This window comes from Takifugu rubripes, chromosome 9, assembly GCF_901000725.2.
Source record: "Takifugu rubripes chromosome 9, fTakRub1.2, whole genome shotgun sequence".
Classification (NCBI taxonomy): domain Eukaryota; kingdom Metazoa; phylum Chordata; class Actinopteri; order Tetraodontiformes; family Tetraodontidae; genus Takifugu; species Takifugu rubripes.
Genome location: NC_042293.1, coordinates 14,316,600 through 14,339,925, shown reverse-complemented (window position 1 = coordinate 14,339,925; position 23,326 = coordinate 14,316,600). Strand labels below are relative to the sequence as shown.

The window sequence follows — 23,326 nt, the reverse complement described above, 5'->3', positions numbered from 1 at the left end:
ACATCAACCACAATTGTCTATGGCTGTCACACCGCATCTTGTGTATGTGTACCACAACTATATACCTGCCACAGCTAACTAACATCTGCCACAGCTAACTAACATCTGCCACAGCTAACTAACATCTGCCACAGCAGTCACAAAGCGTGTGTGTGCCAACGTAATGAAAACAGCCACAAAGGTTAAATCTAAAACATACATCATACGGCACACTAAAATAAATTGCTAGCCAAAGTTGACAACAGCTATGTAATAACCATCTTCATACTATATTATATATATATATTATTTTAGGCCTTGATTGTTATGCTAATGCTATAAAGATGGATACTAGGCTCCTTCTGAAGGTATGCCGCGGGTTCTCATATAATATTTTACCAAAGATGTTTTATTTGTGTTTTCATGCTGCTGGATAATCTTTAACTTTTCCTTTATAAGTGGTTTTTGTGTGGCTGGAAATGACGTCACCAGCACGTGACGGCGACGCCGGTATTCCTTGGCTAGGCGGCTTCACTTTACAATGGGAGGAAGTGGGTTCCTTTTAAACACCGATATTTGGGGGGGGGTGTCAAATCCTCTAATAAAATCTTTTTAAAGCAGAAAACAATCAACCCTGAAGGCAAATAGAAAGCAGATAGGTGCTGCTATGCATCTAATTGTCTTTAGGGCGCGTTGCGTGTTTGTTATCATAAGAATGTAGCGGGAGCCGCGGTCACGTGACCGGAGTATCTGGCAGAGGGTCCGTGAACGCCTCACGGAGTACAATCGTCTCCGGGCGGAGGAGGTGCAGGGGGAGGAGGTGCAGGGGGAGGAGGTGCAGGACTCCGCTCGACCCTCATACTGGATACGCAGCCGGTAAGTGTGCTCCCCACATATAGAACGTATAGATTTTGTTTCTTAAAAAGGGAAAAGTGGATTTTTTTCCTACCTTTTCTGGAGCGAGTGCGCGGCGGCGGCTTTGAAGTTCACCGTGAACTTTCTCTTCTCTTCAGCAACTTTAATGAACCTGCTGGAAAGATTCGAGTTATTTTCTGCTTTTTCTTTAGTTGTTTGACAACTGTCGCCAACTTGTTTAATCTGAACATTGGGAATGAATCCCAAAGAAATTAAGGCGTATCGGTGTTAAAAAAAAGGATTCCGTCTTATTTGGAATCTCACAAAATAACAATACAATTAAAATGATAATAGATGAATACAATTATTAACAATTAGCATTTGTTTTAACCTGACCAACTTCTTTTTGACAGTATTATTGCTGTTGTTTTGTCAAGATTCTTAACAGCGGCAGTAATTTAGACACATTTAGACACATTTGAACGCCTCTTCCAATCACTAATCAGGTCCTTGAAGGTGAGGAGAACGCGCTCCTTCTGCAGCTTGACAGTAGATTGTCTGTTGACAGTTTCCTCAAGTGTTGATCCATGAAGTGGGTGACGACACCTCGGAGATGCCAGTCAGCCGTCGTCGTCATGCACTTGTCTCACATGTGGCTGCACAATAGTGCACTGTGGTGAGCACACAGGGTAGCTGTTTTCATTGCACAGCAATATCAGGCGCTTGCTCACATCCATTTATTGTTGGCCTTTTTTTTTTTTGCGTTGGCTGAGTGCAGCTGTGCGAGGAGCTGCCTGGTGATCTGCCTGCTGGTGCAGCTCCGTCTTTACCTCAGTGTTGTGTAAATAGCTGCAGCTCGACAAACCTGACGCATCAGTTCCCGTGCGGGGTCGACCTTCTTCACCGCCTTTTTTTTCCCTCCCCCACCAGATCATCTGTGAACTCATCGTGAGGCAGGATGGAGTCTCACAGACTGAGCCGAGTGCCGCAGCACAGTCCCAGGAGCGGCCCGGACAGCCTGTTTGGAGTCAGGGTCCAGGTTCAGGGGTTCAAAGGTCAGCCCTACGTGGTCCTTAACAGTTCAGAGAGCCACAGAGACATCTCTGTCACTCACCAGGCTGGGTATAATCCAGGCCCGCTGAGGAGGCCTGTGGATGAAAGACACTCTTCCCCTGAGCCAAAGCCATCTTCAGCCTCCCCCATGTTGCATTACCAGAAACACCCGGAGATTCTGCGACCTTATGACCCCCAATGCAATAACCTGAGCTTCCTTCCTTCAGCTGTTTCAGTCGACGGACCTGAGCAGCCAAAGTCCGGCCAGACAGCTCATGCCAACAAACCCAGGATACCTTTGCCGGCCGAGGGCCCAGAGGATCTGAAGTGCGAGGAATCTGAGGCCAAAGCACCACCTAGAGGTCGACAACTCCCCGCAAGGTCACCAAACGCCGTGGAGACAGAGTCCATCTTATCTGTGGGGCAGCTCATCAACCAGTTCAACAGCAGCCAGCGGCGGGGCAGGGGAGGCCCACGGAACAGGCTGGACCCAGAGCAGTGTCAAAGGTCACGCAGCTTGGACAGCAGTCGAACCTCAGAATCTTCGTCCTCATCCTCTTCCTCCAGCAGAGCTTCGTCTCTGAGGGGCGCCGGGGCCGAAAGCTCCGGTGCCATGTATCCTCCGGGGTCAGCCAGGGCTCGACTCCTGGGCGGACGGACCTCCGTGGCGAAGAAGAAGGAGGGGGAGCAGGCGGTCGGTCACAATGGACAGGAGGCGACGCTTTTGGGTCACCAGACTGACCTGGACAAAAGGGACACGCAGGTAACGCCGTCCACTCCCACAGACAGCCTTCATTTAGACGCAGGTATTTATTTGCAGGATGTTCTCTAACCAGGTCACCCCCGATCTTCTGAAAGGACAGCAAGAACTGCCAGTGGACCCACCCGAGGACGCCACCAAACAAGTACTCTTCACTTTCCTCAAAAACGGGTGAGCGTCTTCGCCACAGCGGCCGAGCTAGCGTCAGAATTCGGGTTTGTTTTTATATCGGCAACGCTGAAGCAGCAGATTTCCGTCGACTCCGTAAAGGTTTTTCCAGCCAGTTTTAAAGATCCGCACACAGTCTGATAGCGGGGCGCTGATCCAGCTCATGTAACCGTCAGGAATGTGGCACATGAACCTCACCACATGGAATGTTTTAAGATCTGTCAGGGTGTTTTATTAAGTGTGCGCTGCCGCAGTACGGCCCCCCCATTTGTACAGGCTGGTGTTTTCGCGCCACAGACGTATTTACGGTCTTCAGCAGGAGTAAACAGTTGTGTTTCCTGTGGCGCAGGACCGACGATGACCCCGCGACTGAGAGGAAAGTCGCCTCGCTGCTTGAAACTGTTAACAAGATCAAGTGGAAGCCTGCTGAGAGTCTGGACGGGCGGGAGGAGGAAGTGCGTCCTGGAGCAGATGTTTGTGCCCGTGTTGCTTCACTGATGTCCTTGTTAGAAACAAATGGTGATACTCAGTTGCCGTATGTCCCCCCCCCCCCCTCCCAAATTTCATCCAGGATTACTCAGCTCAGGCAAGGTTTTTGCAGGAGAAACAGGAATCGCTGGAAAAAGAAATGTCCCAATTGAAGCAACAGCTGGAAACTGAGATGAAGGTGTTCTGCTGTCGCGTCCTGCTGATTCATCTCTGAGGCACACACTTCCTCTTCCTGTGGCTGATCTTCTTTTGTTGTGCGCAGAATGAAAAGACCCTGGCCAAAGCCTGTGAAAAGGCCAGATCGGAGAAGAAGAAACTACAGGAAGAGCTGGCCAAAAGTCAGGAAGAGCTCCTCAAACTCAGGGACAAGCTGGTGGAGACTGAGGCTGAACTTCAGGCAGCTAAACAGGAGTGAGTCTCGCCGTGGAAACCGTAGAAACGGGCAAATCCTATCGCTTGTGCTGGTGTTACCTTCAACTGATTAGAATAATGACTCAGTCGTTTCGAGGAATGTTGCTGTCTTGCCAAGAATTACACCAGAAGAGGTTATCTCAAGTTTAGCTCAACAGTCTTCGTTATGCTCCTCCTTTGTGCCTCTATGTCCCATTTAACCACCAGCAACACCCCACTCAATCAGTCCCACTAGAACCAGTCCAGGTGGTGTTTTTCTTTCATGGTGAACTTCCTCAGCTGTGGAATCCACCTCTCTGGATCCACTGTGAGGTTTTTAGCCTGCGGTGTTTGACTTGTGTGCTGTCAGGTTGACCCAAATGAAGGCAGAGAGAGAGCGAACCAAGACCCAGATGAAGGATCTAGAGCTGCAGCTCTCCGAGATGCACGACGAGCTGGACCAGGCTAAGAAGACAGAGTTGATAGACAGAGACAAAGACGTCCTCCTGAAGGTAAATGAAGCTCTGCAAGCAGCCTGGGCAGCCTCACAGTCAGGCAGAGATGTTGCACTGTGTCCGTCAGGATGTGGCGCAGCTGCGCGGCGACTGCCAGGACCTGCTGCAGCAGAAGGAGGAGCAGGAGGAGCTGCTTCGCCAAAGGGAGAAGGAGCTGGACTCCCTGAAGGGAGCGCTGAAAGAGGAGGTGGAGACCCACGACCAGTACATGGCTGCTCTGAAGGAGGAATATGAAAACGAGTTCCAAAAACTGCTCGGGGAGTTCGATCTCTTCAAAGAGGTGATTTTTTAGACTGAAAAACTCCCAAATCCAATCAGTCCACAGGTTATTGGAGTGTTCTGTCTCACAGGGCCACAGTCAGCTGGGCCAAGAGAGGGCCAGAGCAGAAGAGGAGAGACTCTCAGCCAATTCCCAGTTGGAGGATCTGATCCTGCAGCGGGATCAGCTGAAGGGGAAGGTGCAGGGCCAGAACCTTAAAGTGGATCAGCTGAATCAGGCCATCCAGGAGCTGAAAACCACAGAGAGGCTTTTGGAGCAGAGAGCAAAGCAGCTGGAGGTGAGACACACTGGAAACGCCGCCATGACACCTGCTCCGCCCCCGCCTGCGCCTCCTAACCTGTCCGCAATCCTCAGAGAGAAAAGCAGCAGGTGGAGGAGGCCCTGAGAGATGCGAGGAGAAACGAGGAGGAGATGAGTCAGTCGAACCAGACGCTGCTGTCGCGACTGGAGGAAGTGCAGGTAAAGCCAAGCTGCTGGCGGCCATCTGATGGCACTCCTCGGTCTTCACCGTTGCCTTTTCTTCTCTTCTCACAGAGCAAGATGGCCAGGCTAAACCAGGAGCACAGGGAGTTAAAGGAGAAGCTGAAGGAGGAGAGGAGACAAAGAGAGGAGCTGTGGAAGACAAAAACACAGCTGGAGGACGAGAGGAGGCTGCAGGACAGAAGTGTGGAGCAGCTGCAGAGAAAGGTGGAGACAGAAACGGGGAAAATAACTTCCCCTGCTTTGGTTTCCCTCTGTTGAGATGTTTCTGGTGGAACCAGATCAACTGAGACACTGTTGGTTTCTCTGTTCTGCTCTGAGCTCGTCTGGGCGTGAAGGCTCGTTGTTTCTGTTCCCAGATGACCAGCATCATCGAGGAGTGCGAAGCCTCCACAGACGTCCTTCAGAACCAGGTTGATGAGGCCAGAGAGAGGAGTCAGAGGGAGCTGGACGAGCTGCGGCGGCAGCTGCAGGAAAAAGGCGCCGAGCTGGAGAAATCCCGACAGGCGGCCAAAAATCTGCGGGACGAGGTGCGTCGCGGACTCCCCCCCCTCCCCCCGCTTCTGTCTCGAGTTCAAACCTCTGACCTTCTGACCTCCGTTCGTGCTCATCCCGGTTTCTGTTGCATGTTCAGCTGCTTCCTCTGGAGGAGGATCTGCAGCAGTGTCAGAGGCAGCAGCAGGAGGCCCAGCAGAGGTGCAGGCAGCTGGAGCAGAGGGTGGAGGAGCTGGAGGAGAGGAACGCGTCCACGGTGGGGGAGAGGGAGCGACACCTCAAACTCTTGGAGGCAAGTGTCTCTGAACCGTCTTTAAAATGGAGTCTGTATCTTACAGGGTCGTTCTGAATATTCTGTACTGGTCATATTCTGTACTGGTTTTGAACCCTTGCTCTGCCTTGAACATCTGTTTCAGGAGGCGTATGAACAGTATTTTGGCCGGAACCCTCGTGTAGAATCGTACTATTGTGGTTTCTTCAGGTGTGAACCGACCCGTGTTCCTGTTCCTGCTGACTGGCCTCTGAGTCGGCACTGTTTGTTTTTCTGATGACAGAGACGTGACACAGCGTCACTGTTGACTCTGCTTTCGTTCTGGAAAAGCTCGTGTTTACTGTACAAAGTTACCCGACCAGTTTAGGCGCTCGCCGTCATCCAACCTTTTGCCACGGTCGCAACCACGTCCACCCAGGCTCCTTCCGAGGCCTCGGTGGGGGGGGGGGGCAGACTCGGGTCCTGTGTCCCGGTGCGGTGTTTGTGGATCTGCTGCTGCTTTGACACCCTCGTTGTTTGTTCCGTCTGCCCTCAGGGACGCCTCAGACAGCTGGAAGAAGATCTGGGCGAGGAGCGCTGCAGCGGCGACCGCATGATGGAGCGTTTGGACAAAACCAAAGCGCAGGCAGGTTTCCTACCTCCGATGAGGTTTTTCTTTCTGTCTAAAGTTTCATTTTGGGATGGCGAGCCTATCTGAAACCTCCCAGCTGTTTTAGGTTTGAGCACCCAGCCCTACATCTGTTTCCACTATGAGCAGATTGAGGGTGGGGTCTGCAAATTTCCCCTCAGAAACTGGCGAACGTTGTCCGGCTTTCCCCCGTTGCTTCACTGTGATCTCACACACATTTCTTGGTCCCTGGTGTCTTGATGAGAGCCTCCGTGACCTTAGTGTGGCTGAAAAGTAGGCCAGCATTCATCAGACTAATTGAGACTAAAACACAGGCACGCCCCCTCGCGGGGCCTCTAGATGTTATTAGAGAGGAGATCCACTAGATCCAACGTGCCTGCCCTTACCAGACAGCCTTTCCTTTCATTGGTCAACATCTGGCTTCCCTTTTAATAAAGGACCATCGCATCTTCATGTCTTCTTCCTCATAATGTAAAATGGAGATGAGTTCAAGCTGCAGCTCTGAGCTTCTGGATGTACGGGACAGATTAAAGCACAGAGTAAATGCTGAAAATACACGCTGAAATCTGCAGGTTTTTGCATCAACGTGTGATTTTGTTGTTTCTGGAGGACAGATGGACCAGATGAGGACCGAGCTGCTGCAGGAAAGAACCGCCAGGCAGGACCTGGAGTGTGACAAGATGAGCCTTGAGAGACAGGTACTGACCCCTGGGACAGGGACCGAGACAGGTACTGACCCCTGGGACAGGGACTGAGCCCTAGGACATGTACTGACCCCTGGGACAGGGACCGAGACAGGTACTGACCCCTGGGACAGGGACTGAGCCCTAGGACAGGGACTGAGCCCTGGGACAGGGACCGAGACAGGTACTGACCCCTGGGACAGGGACTGAGCCCTAGGACAGGGACTGAGCCCTGGGACAGGGACCGAGACAGGTACTGACCCCTGGGACGGGGACTGAGACAGGGACTGACCCCTGGTAGAGGGACTGAGACAGGTACTGACCCCTAGGACAGGGACTGACCCCTGGTACAGGGACTGAGACAGGTACTGACCTCTGGGACAGGGACTGACCCCTGGGACAGGGACCGAGACAGGTACTGACCCCTGGGACAGGGACTGACCCCTGGGACAGGGACCGAGACAGGTACTGACCCCTGGGACAGGGACTGAGACAGGTACTGACCCCTGCGACAGGGACTGACCCCTGGGACAGGGACCGAGACAGGTACTGACCCCTGGGACAGGGACTGAGACAGGTACTGACCCCTAGGACAGGGACTGACCCCTGGTACAGGGACTGAGACAGGTACTGACCTCTGGGACAGGGACTGAGACAGGTACTGACCCCTGGGACAGGGACCGAGACAGGTACTGACCCCTGGGACAGGGACTGACCCCTAGGACAGGGACTGAGCCCTAGGACAGGGACTGAGCCCTGGGACAGGGACCGAGACAGGTACTGACCCCTGGGACAGGGACTGAGCCCTAGGACAGGGACTGAGCCCTGGGACAGGGACCGAGACAGGTACTGACCCCTGGGACGGGGACTGAGACAGGTACTGACCCCTGGGATGGGGACTGACCCCTGGGACAGGGACCGAGACAGGTACTGACCCCTGGGACAGGGACTGAGACAGGTACTGACCCCTGCGACAGGGACTGACCCCTGGGACAGGGACTGAGACAGGTACTGACCCCTAGGACAGGGACTGACCCCTGGTACAGGGACTGAGACAGGTACTGACCTCTGGGACAGGGACTGAGACAGGTACTGACCCCTGGGACAGGGACTGAGACAGGTACTGACCCCTAGGACAGGTACTGACCTCTGGGACAGGGACTGACCCCTGGGACAGGGACTGAGACAGGTACTGACCCCTGGTACAGGGACTGAGACAGGTACTGACCTCTGGGACAGGGACTGACCCCTGGGACAGGGACTGGGACAGGTACTGACCCCTGGGACAGGGACTGACCCCTGGGACAGGGACTGAGACAGGTACTGACCCCTGGGACAGGTACTGACCCCTGGGACAGGGACTGACCCCTGGGACAGGGACTGAGACAGGGACTGACCTCTGGAACAGGGACTGACTTGTCTGTAGTTCTTGAACCTGTCCAAGAATGTTTGTCCTCGTGTCCTTTCAAACGAAGCTCCTGCCATTCCTGCAGCTCTCCCCCTCAGCACACTTCAAGCTTTTGCCTGAGCCACACGCGTTTGGATCATTCCCACCTTTTCTTGTCCATCAGAACAAAGATCTGAAGAGCAGAGTGACTCACCTGGAAGGATCCCAGAGAACCAGCCAGGATTCCCTCGTCTCCAAGCTGAACGGCCGCATCCAGGAGCTGGAGGAAAGGTTGCAGGAAGAGGAGAGGTGAGGGTGTGTAGAGCTCAGAATGTGACAGACAGCATCACCAGATCCGTGATGGAATCTGCTCGCGTCACTTCCTGTTTGACCGTAAGCGTGAAAATAACCCTGGTCCAAAACGCGCTGGGAAGGAGTTCGGTTACAGGAAGCTTCCTCAGTGATGTGATCTGGTTCTCTGGCGCAGAGACAACAACAACCTGCAGCAATCCAACCGCAAACTAGAGCGCAAAGTGAAGGAGATGAAGATGCAGGCGGACGACGAGCACGTGAACCTGCAGAGCGAGAGGGACCAGGTCAGATGAGTGAGAAGCCCGAAGCAGGCGCGGCAGGCTTGGCTGACGATGGAATCTGACTTTCAGCTGAACCAGAGGCTGAAGACGGCGAAGAGGCAGATGGACGAGGCGGAGGAGGAGATCGAGCGCCTGGAACACGCTAAGAAGAAGCTGCAGAGGGAGCTGGACGAGCAGCTGGAGGCCAACGAGCAGCTCCACGGCCAGCTGAGCGCGCTGCGCAGCGAGATAAGGTGACTCCTCGCCGTCTCACACTCGACCTCTGGGACCTCATCGCTCTGGACACCTCAGCGCCGTGCTCAGGTCTCACAAGTTCTGTTTTAATCCTCAGGCGTAAGAAGAAATCGCCTTCTTTTGGGAGAATTGCCGAAGATGCTGTGAACGACGGTGACGACCTGGGATCAGATTGATCGGCGTGAATTTGGATGACTTTTAAAAAGAACAGAAACCGAAACCCTAAAAGCTTAATTTCAATAACAAACCCAAGTGTGGCTGCTTCAGGTGTGAACAACGCGTCGCCCCGCCGGTGCTGCCCCCTTGTGGCGACACGGGGAACGACTACGATATCTGACCAACTCATATTTTGCAAATTGATTCATTTCTTACTTAAGTTATTTGCTGAATGGTGTGTGTTAATATACTGTCACTGAAAACTCCTAAATAAATGCGTTGAAACGAGTTCCCCACGTTCAGTGATGTTTGCACACACCCCTGCTGCGTGTGATGCGTCCGCCGCCTCCCAAAAATGACTTTATGTTCCAGCGAGACCTCCTCTCCCGCCATGTGCTGACGGGGAGGCGGTGACGGACCGGATCGATGGCTGCTGCTGAGTGGCTGCGCCGGCTCGGAGGTGGAGATCGGGCAGCAGAACTCTGAACTTCAGCACCTCGCTCTGCTGGACTTCTCATAGTTTTAAAGGCAGCAGCGGCGGCCGGCGACGCAGGACCAAGATGAGGAAACGCTGTGCCATCAAACACGGAATCTTTAAGGAATTCCTGGCAGAATTCCTGGGGACGTTCGTCCTGGTCGTGAGTATCGTTTCTCTCTTCTTCTTTTTTTATTGACAGCATCATCAGTTTGTGCTCAGCTGCCGTTGGTTCTGTTTGGCTCTTTTCCCGCTCGCTTTGCCAGCTGTTCGGCTGCGGCTCCGTGGCCCAGACCGTCCTCAGCCGGAACACCCTGGGGGAGCCGCTCACCGTGCACATCGGCTTCTCCGTGGGGCTGATGATGGCCGCGTATGTGGCCGGAGGGGTGTCAGGTAAGAACACACGGCCGCGCGTTTCAGTTTGAGTCGCGTTGTTATCACGTTGAATCAGATGTGCAGCTCCACAGTGCTGCCCAGTGCTGCCCCCCCCCCCCCCAACACACACACACACACACACACACACACACACACACCAAACATCGATCTGTCGCTGCCAGGGCGCAGCTTCTCTGGGGTCAAACATCACCCCGGGCACCAAATGTCCTGCGAACCCCATTGATCAGAGGCTTCTGTCTGTCACACAGGCTCGGGCCCAAACCCAAGCAGCCTCTTCCGGTTCTGGCAGCTCTGACTGACGCTTTTGTAAATGAAAGCTAGTGTGTGTGTGTGTGTGTGTGGGGGGGGGGGGGGGGGGGTAACACCCCCAGTGTTGTTTCTTAAAGGTTGAATCCTAATATGGGGCCATTATTCTGCCTTTCTGCTGGTGAACACACAGAACAAAACCACCTGCCCCCCCGGGGCCGCTGCCCTTCTGCCTCCCTGATGATGGGGGGGGGGGGCATCATGACGCACCCCTCTCCCACTTTCTGTCCTTTCCTCCCCCAGGGGGCCACGTGAACCCCGCGGTGTCTTTGGCGATGGTGATTCTGGGTAAGCTGAAGATCTGGAAGTTCCCCTTCTACGTCATCGCCCAGTTTCTCGGCGCCTTCGCCGGAGCCGCCGCCGTGTTTGGGCTGTATTACGGTGAGCGGAACCGAGGCCCCGTCGGTACTGTTTGTTGCTCACGGACCCTGTGGGGAGACACCAATACTTCTGTCCTCTTCACAGACGCCTTCATGGACTTCACCAGCGGGATCCTGTCGGTCACAGGCATCAATGCCACGGGTCACATCTTCGCCTCCTACCCTGCGCGGCACCTGTCCATCCTCGGCGGCTTCATCGATCAAGTGAGTTCCACTCGCTGCGACCCGTTGACCTCCAACCGCCCCCCCCCCCCCCCCATCCCCCCGTTTAGGCTCCAAATACTTGCAAAGCCTGGCAAATGCGGCTAATGCACCATCGATTGCCCCAGTTGGTCTGAGAACATCCCCCCATTTGCTCAGTTTTGGGTCCAACGACCCATTTCCTGAAAGGCCGGATCCATACTAAACACCATCTCCCACCATCTCTGAGCCGGTGCACTGATCCAAAAATAACACGTCTAACAGATTCATCCCGTTGAACAGCCGGTTGAGCGAGCGCCACCCAGCAACAGTCACGCCGCTGACCTACCTGTGGTCTACCTGTGCAGGTGGTGGGGACGGGCATGCTGGTCCTCTGCATCCTCGCCATCATCGACGGCGGAAACATCGGCGCTCCCAAAGGCGTGGAGCCGCTGGCCATCGGCCTGATCATCATGGCCATCGGCGTGTCCATGGGGCTGAACTGCGGCTACCCCCTGAACCCCGCCAGAGACCTGGGCCCCCGCCTGTTCACCGCCGTGGCGGGGTGGGGCATGGAGGTCTTCAGGTAACCCCCAACACGCGTGTGTTACGTATGGATTTAGGAGAACGTAGAACGTAGACGATGGCTCTAGCATACCTCAGTGGTGCCGCTGTGCTGCGCGGACGCTTACATAAGGTCACGTGTGCGGCGCCCGATGCAGTCGATGGTCACGAGCGATCCGCCGATGACATCGGTACCGGTCGATGGCCGCGGCGACCTCCACGACCTCTGCGGTTGTTTGACGCTTCCCGCCTCTCTCGCAGCACTGCCGACTACTGGTGGTGGATCCCGGTGGCGGGCCCCATGGTGGGGGGCGTGGTCGCCGCCGTGCTCTACTACCTGCTCATCGAGCTGCACCACCCCCGAGACGAGCCCGAGAAGCCCCGCGAGGAGGAGGAGGACGAGGAGGACGAGGACGAGGACAGCAGCCTGAAGGACAAATACGAGATGATCACCATGAGCTGAAACAGACGTGGACTAACTGCTGGAGCCCGGTGCTGAAGGTCCAGCACCGCCATCTCACTCTGGGTCGGGGGTCCACCTTCGGTCCTGATCCACAAACATCAAACACACATTTATGTCATCTACACTGTAAAAACACACCCCTCCAAACTCTGGATGAGTCCCTCCACGCTTCGACAAAAGGTCAAACCTTTCATATACATCTTGTAAATACTGTATTATAGTCATTAGATTTTAAAATTTAGCCAAATATGGGAGCCGGACTAGTAGTTTTAGCTTCTCTCGTGTGTTGTTAGTGTGTGAAGTCGCCTCCTCGACCTTTCTTCTGCTGTCTGAAATATTCATCACTGTTTGGATTTTACGGTTTCATCGACATTAAAGTTCGATCACTTCGCTCCGAAGCTGCCGGAGTTTTAAAGAGCAGAAGCTTTCAGCCTGGAACCGGCTCCGGGTCTGTGTTTTTAACGCTAAATTTAAATCTTTCCAGTGGTTGGAGGGGAAATCCAGAGCGGATCCCCGAGGAACCCCAACATTCTAACCACAAAACACGTCCAATCCAAAGGCGAGAGCCTGACCTCCACGGGAACGGCGCCCGCTATCCCAGGTCTCTCTCTCTGGGTCCTGGGCATCGGTTGCAGCCGAAACACTCGACACAATCGCACTTTGTCCCCACAAAGGCAGAAACTTCTGCTTGGTCAACAGATGTGGCGTGGGCTCCCCACACGGGGCCGATGTTCTGCCGAGCTGAGCGAGGAGGGCGTGTAACACCACACCGAGCATCTGCAGCCGAGGGGCCGTATTGATTATCGGTAGCCGGACACGTTCCGCTGCACGTGCCGGTGCTGCCTCCGGGCTGTCCTGGTCATTACATCATCACACGCTCGTGAGGGGGGGTGAAATCTATACATGCACGTATTTAAGAGCAACAACGTGCATCAAACACGCATGGCACTGCGGGTCCGCACTGGCACGGACAGCGGGAAGGAAATGATTGAAAGATTTTTCTCATTGAAACCGTTTGGATTTGTGGATTGTGGAGCGCGCCCCCTAGCGCCCAACCGACGCTACTGCAACCAGCTCCCTGGATCAGAGTTGAACAAGAATAAAATATTTTAAAATCTTTCGGCTGCAAACAGGGAAAAAATAACCACACGCACACTCAGACATTGCAGACAGTAAACAGGGGACTATTTTATTTGGAACCGGTCTTTTAATTTATGCATTTCAAGTACTCCCAAAAAATTACATCTCTTTGCACAATACAATTTGAAATCTTTTTTTTGTTCCATTTTTTAGTAAAAATGTTCAAAGTGAACAAAAATTTCCGGTACTGTATAAAACACAGTGAACATTAAAATCAGACAGTAGTAGTATTTTTTTTTTAACCTTGTGTTCCTTCAGCCTCCATTACCAACAACAAATCAATTTGGACTTCTTTTTTTTTTTCAGTGCACGTTTATCTAAAAACTGTGTTTTCCTTCGGACCAAGACGACAAAATTAAAAGGAAAGTAAATTTACAGGCATTGTTCTTCGGCTCTTCTACCTGAACGGGGAGACAGGAGGCAGAGGCCAAAAGGAAATGTTAAACATTGAGCTCCACCACATTCAATTGTTTGAAATCGCTGACGATGGCGGAGAAAAAACGTGATTTTAACCAGCACAGAGACGAACAAAAGAAAATAAAACAGAGAAGAAAAAAAAAGAAAGTTCATCACATACATCTTTGAACATTTTGCTCTGGAGTTAAATTTTCTTTAAAAACAACCAAAAGAAGAAGAAGAAAAAAAAAAAGCAAGAGATATATCAAAATGTAACTTTCTTCTTTAAATGAAACGCTAATTTTTTGAAAGTACTGTACAAGTATACACGTAAATTCTGCGGGGTTAAAAGAGCGTGATGCGGCCGAGAGGATGAAACTCCAAAGAAAAGTCAGCGCAGCTTCCGAGCTGCCGATTCCACCCGGAGAATCCTCGGGACTTTTCCAACCGTGGGGGCAGTGTTGCGATGTGACCCGTGGTGATTATTGCATGCATTCAGAAAATATAAAGCTGGAGCACAAGAAAAGGCTTCTGTAAATCCCATGGCGGCTTTTACAGAAACACGTCGGGGTTCTTTTGGTTAGTGTCGTGTTCTATTCCCGGGTCTCTCATGCTATGGAGCCGGTGGAGGTCAGGCATCCTCTCCTTAAAGTAGTGCTAGTAGCGTTAGCTGCTCCCTGTGTGGTAGAAAATCTCAGCTGCATAAACTGTTGGGTCCTGGATGCAAACCTGACCAGCAGAGGGTTTCCTCTCACGGAACGGACGCTCGCCTACGGTGAAGTTAGTGAAGACTCCTAAGAAAGTGTGAGCGGCGTTACAATACTGCTGCGCTGGATCCGTGTAGAGTGACACACATATACAGACCTCGGTCAATTCATAGTCACATTTAATTAATGTGTCTGCATGCCCACACTGAAAAAAAGCTCGTAAGACTGGCTATTTCAAGGATAATAGAATGAATTCATCTTACAGTTTTCCTGTACACCACATTAGAGTCGATTAATCTCGGCGAACTAACCGCGGTACACGGCACGCTCCGTTCTACGCTACGCCACGGCAGCCTTCTCGATCCCGCCTCTACATATTCAAACAGGTAGAATCGTCGTAAGCTTCCTGTAGTGGTTATTCTTCCTTCAAATCAACGGAGGCAGTTAAAAAAACAAAAAAAACAAAGACAACGTGAACCGAACCGGCCCGAGTTCCCTTTCCGCTCCGACGACTCGCCTTCGCTAGCTTGTGACGCGTGTTAGTCAAAATTATAGAGAAAAAAATGTAAAAAAAAAAGGAAGCTGGAAACAAAAAGGGAGAGTGAAAAGTGGGAAATCGCGACCTGTTCGATATCAAAACCTAACGAGAGTGAGAGAGAGCCACCTGATTGGTCGCCAGATTCTCACCTGCGACCAAGACCTTCATCTGCGTGTTGAGTCCTGAGAGCAATAAGCCAAAAAATAAACGAAAAAAGAGTGAAGAATTACACATTTACAGTAGAAGAAATAGTTTTCACTTATGATACACTAAGTATTTACAGTCACATGCAGAGGACTGTCTGCACGGGGAGACCGGGGCCTGTGTCTTTTGCCGTTAGACGAGTGGAAAAAAAGAAATCACAAAAGTGCCGCAAAATCCCCACCGAGTGTCTCTGGAATCCCGGCGGAAAAAAAAAATAATCAAAAATCAAAGCACGGAACAATTCACCAGCAGCCACGGAGCGTGTCACTCGAGAAGACGTCGCAATAGAACGGAAAACACAGCACAGAATGTACTAAAGCTACACGTGGTTCCTCAACTCCTCGGCTCCTCGCGCCAGAAAAATAAAACGAAGAGATGGAAAAAGATGCTTGATCGCACTGCGTTCGGTGGCCGCGTCCACTCCGCAAAGAGCCAATTAGGTTGCGTTTCCTCCTCTGTGTCCGCAGGTCGACGGCGTGACGCAACGGCCGCGTCGGGCTTTTCTTTGGATGGAGTGACGCTTTTGTTTCCCACTGTAGGCACAAGGAGGAGCCAAGGCATTGGAGGGGGGCGGGGAGGCGGGGCCGCCGGGCCTCAGCGCCTCATCTGGCCGATCTGATAGTTCTCTCGGTGCTGGCGGTGTCTCTGCGGCTGCGCCTGCCGCTGAGGCTGCCTCTGGGCCTGGCGTCCGCCGCCGTGTCTGTGCTGGTGGCCGTGCGGGTGCTGGGCCTGGTGCTGCGCCTGGGAGCCCCCGTGCTGCTGCTGCTGCTGCTGTTGCTGCTGCTGCTGCTGTTGCTGCTGCTGCGCTCGCCGCCGCTTCAAGGTGCCTGTGACAGGATAAGGCGTGAGTCGCACCGGGTCGGCGTGGCCGCTGCTGCCGGGGCTCGGAGGGGGCGTCGCCCCGCTTTCTTCACATTTTTGGTTTTATATTCGAGGACAAACGTGTTTTGCACGATGACTCTCGTCGGGTTCTGTTCGGGGACTTTAAAGGCTATTTCAGGACAAGGACGGACGTCGGGAAGGTTCGGAGAATTACTGACCGATCTGCTTCCTATAGTGGCAGCTGTGGACCACATCGCCCCCTACTGGCCAAACAGGCCCATGACAATTCAACGTGACCAAATAACAAAAGAAATTCTGAATAATATAGCGTTAGAGTCGTCTAAAAAAACACACTCAAGTGTGAAGTTTCCTGGCAAATCTCACCTGGGAGTGGTTTGGGTGGAGGCAGTTTGGGGTTGCTGCTGGGAGTGTGCACGCTGCAGATCTTAATGAAGCCGGCCATGAGCATGATGAGAGCGATGCCCATCAGTAACACAGCCCACCAGTGAGCCTGGAGAGGAGAGAAGAGGGAAAACGGGTCTTGAAAACGGCCCCCCGGCGTGACAGGAATACACGCGCTCCGTCCGTGGTCGCGCTCCAGACACGTACCACGATCCACTCGGCGATGTTCTCGTAGAGCTCGGGGTTGAAGATGGCCTTCTTCAGCCTGGCCAGCGGTCCGTCCGCGTCCACCAGGCGGCACTTCATGAACACGTCGCAGTAGCCCTTGAATTCGTTGCACGGCGAGCCCGCGGGCAGCGTGATCTCCTTCTTGTTGAAGAAGCGAGCCAGACGTTCGGATCTGGTGCTGCTGCACGTGTTGGGATTCACTGCGGGGAGAAGAAAGCATCCCACCGTGATCCAACGACCCCTCCAAGAACATTCCCATTAGAACGGGATGGCGTGACTCACTCTTCTCCATGCAGCACACGTGACAGAGCTCCGTCTCGTCCTTGCCGTCCTGGCTGGCACAGGTGCACGCCTCGAGTCCGTACTTCTCGCAGATGGAGCCGGAGCAGCCCTGTGGGGGAGGAGCATGAGGACACGTGAGGCCCGACACCCACTGGTGCGAACGCGGCGTTACCATAGCGACCGCCCCTCACCCCGTTGAGGCAGACTTGAGTCTCTCCGTGGCAGGCGGTGAAGTTGGCCTTGGGCTCGGACGTGGGGCACTGGGCGCTGACGCCGTTGCACATGCCCTGGTGGGCGCACTCCGACTCCTCGCGGCACTTCTCGTTGCGGCCCTTGTAGGAGCACTCGAAGGTGCAGCAGGGGCCCTGGCTGGGGCTGGACAGACAGGCAGCGAGGCGTTGGGAAAGAGCACGGCCGGGCGGCGGGACCCGGGGAGGAGCTTCACCCACCTGCAGACTTTGTTTGGCTTCAACTTGCACTTCTTGTTGTCGGGCTGGTTGGCGTCATAGCAACACTGGTCCCGGCACTGGTCGCTGTAGCCGCAGTCGCACTCCTCTCCCGGCTCCACCAGGCCGTTGCCACAGATGGGCTGGCCGGACTCTGGAGGCACAAATGAAATGGCAATTAAATGGCGAGCTACGGGCGGCGGGGCGGCTTTGGGACGTGACCCCGGCGGACGCACCGACAAAACAGTTGTTCCTCTTCTTCTGCAGCACGTTGGTGATGTTGTTCACGCTGCACACGGAGAACTTGTTGTTGTTGAGCTTGTCCCCCGACGTGGCTCGGGCGTACATGATGTAGTTGCCCTTCTCCTTCATGTCTTGGCTTTTGGACTCTCCTGGCGTGCACTCGGGCCCAGAGTCATGCTGGGAACAACACGAGAATCATAGCAAACCAGAGGAGACGGGACAACGAGCGCCGGCTTATCAAACCCATCCGATGTGCACGAATCCGACACATCGTGCACACTCACCGGGGAGCCGAAGTTGTGGCCTACTTCATGAGCAAAAGTGATATGAGAGACTTTGGGGGGAACGTGGGAGGCGTAGTTCTGAACAGTGATGATTCCAGTGTTGAGAGACTTCTTCTTGCCATCCGAGTACAGCTTGCTTTTCTCACAGATGCCTCCGGAGCTCCCTGGGATGGAAAAACACAAATAACAGCAAATAAATATTTCCGCCCAGCGACGGGAACATTCTGATTAAAAAAACATTTTTCAATTCGCTGCCCACACGATGAGTTCCTGCGAACACAACACGCCAGACACGCCAGCTAACCCAAAAAGGAGAAACAACCTCCCGCAGCACATTATACACCTCGACAGTGCTTCCCGTCAAAACTTCAAACGGGAACGCGGCTCGGAACGCCCGGGAGACGCTACGTCGGCACATCGAGAGCGGCGCAAACGAGCCGCCGGGACCCGTCGCATCTGCATACGGACCCGAAACAACCGAATAAATCAACATTTAAATGTGAAACGCCTCAGAATGAACAACACGTGATCATCTCACAGCTCGGTTACGACCTCAGCCCGACACCCCCCCCCCCCACAAACGTGTTGTAATCCGCCATCTGTCAGTACCTGAGGGGGCGCCGACCCAGGCCAGGCCCAACACGCCGTCGTCGAAGTCTCTGTCGGTGAAGACGTAGGCCAGGCAGTAGTCGTCGTGGTTCTGCTCCGAGTTGAGCTCCAGGAACTTCTCCACGCCGATGTTGGCGAAGCGGAACGGGTTGGAGCGGTCCCTCTCGTCGCTGGTGGTGTTTATCTACGAGCGCACGGCAGAACTCAGCGGAGACAAAGGGAAACGTGCAAACGTCCCCTCAGAACGAGGCTCACCCTGATCCGTTTCACCATGAAGCTGATGTTGCGGATGTCCTTGAACTGGGTGCCCTGGTAGATGGCGTCGATGGCCTTGACGTGGCTGGAGATCTGAAACGGTGACACGTGCATTCGATTCATGCCGCACAGCACCGGCAGACTGGAGGCATCAATAATAAATGCTTAACTCACAAGCACTGCACGTCTAAGATAATGGCTGGGATGTAAAAAGCGTCGGTCCTGCCATTAAAGAGCTACTAAAAGATTCTTTACTCTGATGTAAGTGTGGTAGAATTCCCTCCACTAACGTCGGGAGGAGCCCAGCTAAAACCTGCCAAGTCCAGTCGTCATTACGACCCCCAATTAAACTTTGATTTGCACGTTATCAATAATTGAAGCTGATAAACCCAACTTGAGCGTGCGTGTCGTGCTGCTGGAGCCACAACGTGCATGGATGGAGTCTATGGAAGCATAATGAGCACAGTCATTCTGGAATTATCATTAATCGTGTTGGTGTGCGCGAGCACAGGTTTGATCCATTTACTCCCGTCAGCCTGAGAAAAGGGTCCGTTTGTTACTCGGGACTCGTGGAGTTGCTTAAAAGGCACCTCAGTCGTGCCAAGAGGATTTACAGGCTGGTTAAAAATATCTGTGCATGTGTATCGGGCGGCGTGCGAGCGAGCCCGAGCGTCACCTGAGCGATGACGGCCTCTCTGGTCTTGTAATATTTGTAGAAGAGGTGGTCGGTCTGAATGAAGAGCTGGCAGGTGTTCTTCTCTGGCTGAGTCATCCTCCTCTTCCTCAGCAGCACCGGCTTATTGGAGCCTGTGTCCGTGTGGAGCTCCTGAGCCGGACGTGGACATTAAATAAAACATACACACATATATAGATGCTAAAGAAAAGGTGGCTAACTAGCTAACGCCAGTATTTTTAGGCTGTTTTCCCAGCGGCAGCACGTCTAGAATGATAAACTAAATCCCCACTGTGTGATTACTGAACATTACAGTGATTCCACCAGATTCATCACCCCCCCAACATCAGGAATGTGGTTTCCACATACGTGTAAGTTCACCTCGGGCTTCTCTGCGACGCCCGACTCTTGGTACTTCTTCATCCTTTCAAACACGGAGCTATCAGCGCAGCCTCCCTCGGGGCCATACTTGTGAGGGTAGTCTGAGAATGTCAGGCAGACACAACACCGTCAGGATTACAGGACACAATGTTTAGACGCGCTGCTTAATACTCTATTTTGGGCGCTATTAATGATGAGCTAATGGATGTACTTACACGCTACTGGAGCTTAGCATTGCAGCCTGAGCCGCTACATTAGCCAGTTATTGTTTCATTTCCCCCCGGCTGTGTGGCATTTAAAGTTTGGGAACTGAGCTTAGCGCTCATTATATAGAGAAAGGCTGCGCTAATGTGTTAGCTAACCCTGCCGTTCGCCGGCCCGACGTATAGAAAGTAGCGGTGCTGCTGCCGCCCACACTTACGTATGTCGTCTTCGTGGTAGATGACCGAGTGGAAGGGCACGTTCTTCCCGTCCAGGTATCTCTCGGCAGGCTCCACGTAGTAGTTGCCGTGGTAGCTCTGGATGAAGCCTTCAAACTTACCGTCCACGATGGCGCCGTGGCTCAGGGTTCCCTTCTCCCCTGGAAACCCACAAGACAGTGGAATGGGTGTTCCGGGAAAACTGGGAAGGATCAAGCTCGAGCAGCCCAAATGTTACCGTATAGCTCTCCTGTGTAGATGTGAGAGGTATCATATGGAATCTCCTCTCCTGAAACTTCCACCTTTAAATCTTCGGCGAACAACTGGGTGTCCCTCTTCATCCGTAAATTGAAATGCCTGAAGGGGGGATGAAAGGGAAACAAAGGGAACAGCGCAGGATATAAATAGGGAAGATGTCGTTTCTGCTCATCACAGAGACGCTACAGACACCAACACAGAGACATTTATCTGCTTCTGGGAGGAGGCAATAAAACAAGGGCTTCGTTAGGACGGAGGAAGCCGCCAAGACGCGCTTGGCAGCATCTCAAAGGCTTTCATGTCACACCTACACACTTTTAATGCATGCACGAACGTTAGGGAGATAAAATGCTATTAATCTCCCAGCAGGGGAATTTCACATCACAGGAAGCTTCAAAATTCTGCGGGGACGCAGGAAGAATTCCCATTAACAGCTTTTTCCGAGGCTCCGCTTATTTACGGTCTTACTCCCGGCAAAACGACCACAAACGGGGACAGAAATGGGCAAACCTTCCGTGAGCGTGGAACTCTAAATGAAGGAACTTGTCTTCGTGAGCGAGCGCCCTCTTGGCCCTTTGATGCTTGCTGTGCACCAGCTCTGTGTCATAGGACAGGCCCTCATAGTGAAGGATGTACTTGTTCAGCGGGTTTCTGTAGTGTCCTGTGTCAAAAGAACAGAGGAAGGACTGTTATCGGCACAGACAAGGAAAACGCCGGCTTTTCCCAACGCCACCCCGACCGAACGGATCCGCCCGTGTCCGTAAAAGTGGCTCGGATGAGCGGACGCCGGGGTTTTTGGGCAACGCATCCTGTAAACGGCAGGTCGTGGGAAATGTGCTGTCGCAATCCGCCGGAGGAAGCCGACAGGAACTGGCGTGGAATTGTTAATAAAGCCGAACGGCTGCCAGCTGCTGAGCTGCCACCAAAGAAGTGGGAGGTGGGCTCAGAATGCAAAAGGTTCTCAGCGACCTCCATCACCCAGGCGGTGCTGCGCGGCTTTAAAGAGTAAGAAAATTTAATTAGTACCGTCCGTAATCCCAGTTCTCTGGCACTTAAAATGACAGAAGTGGCGGGCAGGTGAAGCGGCTTCAGCTCCCCGTCTGTGCATGTGCCACATCAAACATTCAGACTCCAGCATTACATTTTTCATTGAGGTGACGGCGAGACGCGAAGGCCGTGGCTGAAGACGTCCCCCAGCGCTTACAGGAAGGTCCTGAGACCCGGCTCGCTGGGGCCGGAGCCCTCGGCAGCGGCAGGAACGAGCCGTGGAGGCGATGTTGTGCTGCTCCAGACCAATTCCAGTTAATAAAAAGGAAACACGCCGCTCCTGCATCCGGATTGGACAGAGGGGGGAGAGGAGCAGAGACACCTGGTGTGAGGAGCCCCAGCTCCTGCAGCCATATGTGGAAGGATGCATGGAGCCACCCCGACATGCATCCCATAAGAACACGATATCATGTCCACAGAGGTGATTCGAGTTTATGTCAATGACGACGGGACTCGAACCGTCAACCTCTGATATCTGACACATCCCAAGGTACGAATCACAGCTGTTGTAATTTGGTTGCTATGGTCAAACAGCACGAGCGACAGCATCGCTTTATTAACTAAGAAAAGCACAAAGGACAACACACACACACACGCACGCGCGCGCACGCACACACACACACGCAGAAAAGGCGAAGCCGCTGCAGCAAAGCAGCGAATAATCAGCGGATCCCGCATCCGCCATCGCCTCGGGCATGTTTTCCGTTCGGTGTCGACGGCCAAATCTCTTTGTTTTTGCCCCAATCTCAGCCCGTTAGCGGCTAGCGCGGTAGCATCGCGCTAACGGTCCGCTAACCCGGGCGGAATCCGCCGTCCTCCCACAACAATGGCTGTCGCGGCTCTCCGCTCGGCAACAGCGGCGCCGCGGCGCCCTGACAGCCGGAGCGGCGACACCGCACCGCCGCTCCCCCGGCCGCGCCGGCGCCATCCGCGCGGCCGCACCGGGGGCGAGCCGGCTTCTGCGGGATCGCCGCTGGATGGCTGCGAGTTCTGCCGCAAAAGGGTGCAGTCTTGCCCACAACAAGCAGGCCCCGCTGATCCGCTCGGCTAGCTAACGGGCTAGCTAACGGGCTAGCAGCCTCCCCGCTGCCTCGGCGCTCCGCGATCGGCGGATTCTCCGGCAGCGACGCGGCGGACTCACCCTGGATGTGTCCGAGCAGGCAGACGGAGAGCAGGAGCCTGAGGGGAAGCGCGTCCGCCATGCCCATTGTTAAAGCATTGATGCCCTTTTCACTTTATTGTCCTACTTCGCCAGGCGCAGACGCCCTGTGTGTTTATTGCAGCTTCCTCTCATCGCCTCCTCCTCAGCGCCGTGACGTCACCACGCAGCGCAGCCTGCCCCCCCATAATAAAGTAAAATTAAAATAATCATCCATACCTGCAATCGTTCATACTGTCCATCTTTATCTATCCACTACATCACTGGGGATATAGTAACAGTATAGTAAAACAGTATTTTTTTATGTTACTATTACGTTCATCATATTAACAGTGTCCACCCCCCCCCTTCCAAAGAAAGACAATTTTCTAATTACCCGAACAACAAACTTGTAGATCTTTTGCTTTGCTGATGAGCAGCCCACTCCTGTTGCTTAGCAACATGTATCCTGCAAATATAGCCTTACCAACTAAAGGTTTGAGGCTTTAGCTTCGAACATCTATAAGGAAGCTGCTCCTGGTCGAACATCTATGAGGAAGCTGCTCCTGGTCGAACATCTATGAGGAAGCTGCTCCTGGTCGAACATCTATGAGGAAGCTGCTCCTGGTCGAACATCTATGAGGAAGCTGCTCCTGGTCGAACATCTATGAGGA

At 53.4% G+C, this 23,326-nt stretch overlaps 3 protein-coding genes across 6 annotated transcripts; 2 read left to right on the top strand and 1 right to left on the bottom strand.

The window, feature by feature from the left end:
• The first annotated feature begins 609 nt into the window (after positions 1-609).
• Positions 610-9,703, top strand: LOC101072555 (cingulin-like protein 1). Of its 3 annotated transcripts, none has more exons than XM_011607639.2 (19): positions 626-855; positions 1,765-2,650; positions 2,724-2,818; positions 3,165-3,288; positions 3,387-3,482; positions 3,567-3,715; positions 4,065-4,206; positions 4,277-4,489; positions 4,560-4,766; positions 4,844-4,948; positions 5,024-5,176; positions 5,329-5,499; positions 5,604-5,756; positions 6,271-6,360; positions 6,978-7,061; positions 8,618-8,742; positions 8,921-9,029; positions 9,096-9,259; positions 9,358-9,703. In XM_011607639.2, the coding sequence occupies exons 2-19, from the start codon at positions 1,793-1,795 to the stop codon at positions 9,434-9,436; spliced, it is 3,117 nt and encodes a 1,038-aa protein (XP_011605941.1). In that variant the 5' UTR covers positions 626-855; positions 1,765-1,792; the 3' UTR covers positions 9,437-9,703. The 3 variants fall into 3 exon arrangements, with proteins under 3 accessions (XP_029697804.1, XP_011605941.1, XP_011605942.1); XM_011607640.2 differs by having other exon boundaries at positions 627-855; positions 3,165-3,270; XM_029841944.1 differs by lacking the exons at positions 8,618-8,742; positions 8,921-9,029; positions 9,096-9,259; positions 9,358-9,703 and adding an exon at positions 5,881-5,945 and having other exon boundaries at positions 610-855.
• Positions 9,704-9,813: 110 nt separating this feature from the next.
• On the top strand, positions 9,814-12,578 carry LOC101066121 (aquaporin-9-like). Its single transcript, XM_003967709.3, has 6 exons — positions 9,814-10,054; positions 10,158-10,284; positions 10,837-10,974; positions 11,059-11,177; positions 11,522-11,739; positions 11,979-12,578. Exons 1-6 carry the CDS (start codon positions 9,977-9,979, stop codon positions 12,178-12,180), a joined length of 882 nt encoding a protein of 293 aa, XP_003967758.1. The 5' UTR covers positions 9,814-9,976; the 3' UTR covers positions 12,181-12,578.
• A 789-nt stretch (positions 12,579-13,367) lies between these two features.
• On the bottom strand, positions 13,368-22,831 carry LOC101072781 (disintegrin and metalloproteinase domain-containing protein 10-like). Of its 2 annotated transcripts, none has more exons than XM_011607641.2 (16): positions 22,656-22,831; positions 20,978-21,128; positions 20,448-20,566; positions 20,212-20,370; positions 19,779-19,891; positions 19,413-19,562; positions 18,737-18,829; positions 18,482-18,665; positions 17,873-18,036; positions 17,582-17,765; positions 17,349-17,499; positions 17,091-17,274; positions 16,900-17,008; positions 16,597-16,817; positions 16,372-16,498; positions 13,368-15,992 (listed from the first exon to the last, which is right to left on the bottom strand). In XM_011607641.2, exons 1-16 carry the CDS (start codon positions 22,720-22,722, stop codon positions 15,760-15,762), a joined length of 2,409 nt encoding a protein of 802 aa, XP_011605943.2. In that variant the 5' UTR covers positions 22,723-22,831; the 3' UTR covers positions 13,368-15,759. The 2 variants fall into 2 exon arrangements, with proteins under 2 accessions (XP_011605943.2, XP_011605944.2); XM_011607642.2 differs by having other exon boundaries at positions 19,791-19,891; positions 22,656-22,830.
• Positions 22,832-23,326: the final 495 nt, after the last annotated feature.

Bases quoted from the DNA above. Each gene is read 5' to 3' on its own strand.
- LOC101072555 (XM_011607639.2), top strand. From the start codon at position 1,793: ATGGAGTCTCACAGACTGAGCCGAGTGCCGCAGCACAGTCCCAGGAGC. The intron at 4,949-5,023 runs GTAAAGCCAAGC...CTCTTCTCACAG, and splicing joins CGCGACTGGAGGAAGTGCAG to AGCAAGATGGCCAGGCTAAA. The intron at 5,500-5,603 runs GTGCGTCGCGGA...TTGCATGTTCAG, and splicing joins CCAAAAATCTGCGGGACGAG to CTGCTTCCTCTGGAGGAGGA.
- LOC101066121 (XM_003967709.3), top strand. From the start codon at position 9,977: ATGAGGAAACGCTGTGCCATCAAACACGGAATCTTTAAGGAATTCCTG. The intron at 10,285-10,836 runs GTAAGAACACAC...TTCCTCCCCCAG, and splicing joins TGTGGCCGGAGGGGTGTCAG to GGGGCCACGTGAACCCCGCG. The intron at 11,740-11,978 runs GTAACCCCCAAC...CCTCTCTCGCAG, and splicing joins TGGGGCATGGAGGTCTTCAG to CACTGCCGACTACTGGTGGT.
- LOC101072781 (XM_011607641.2), bottom strand. From the start codon at position 22,722: ATGGGCATGGCGGACGCGCTTCCCCTCAGGCTCCTGCTCTCCGTCTGC. The intron at 19,892-20,211 runs GTAAGTGTGGGC...TGACATTCTCAG, and splicing joins CTACCACGAAGACGACATAC to ACTACCCTCACAAGTATGGC. The intron at 16,499-16,596 runs GTACGTGTCTGG...TCTCCTCTCCAG, and splicing joins ACATCGCCGAGTGGATCGTG to GCTCACTGGTGGGCTGTGTT.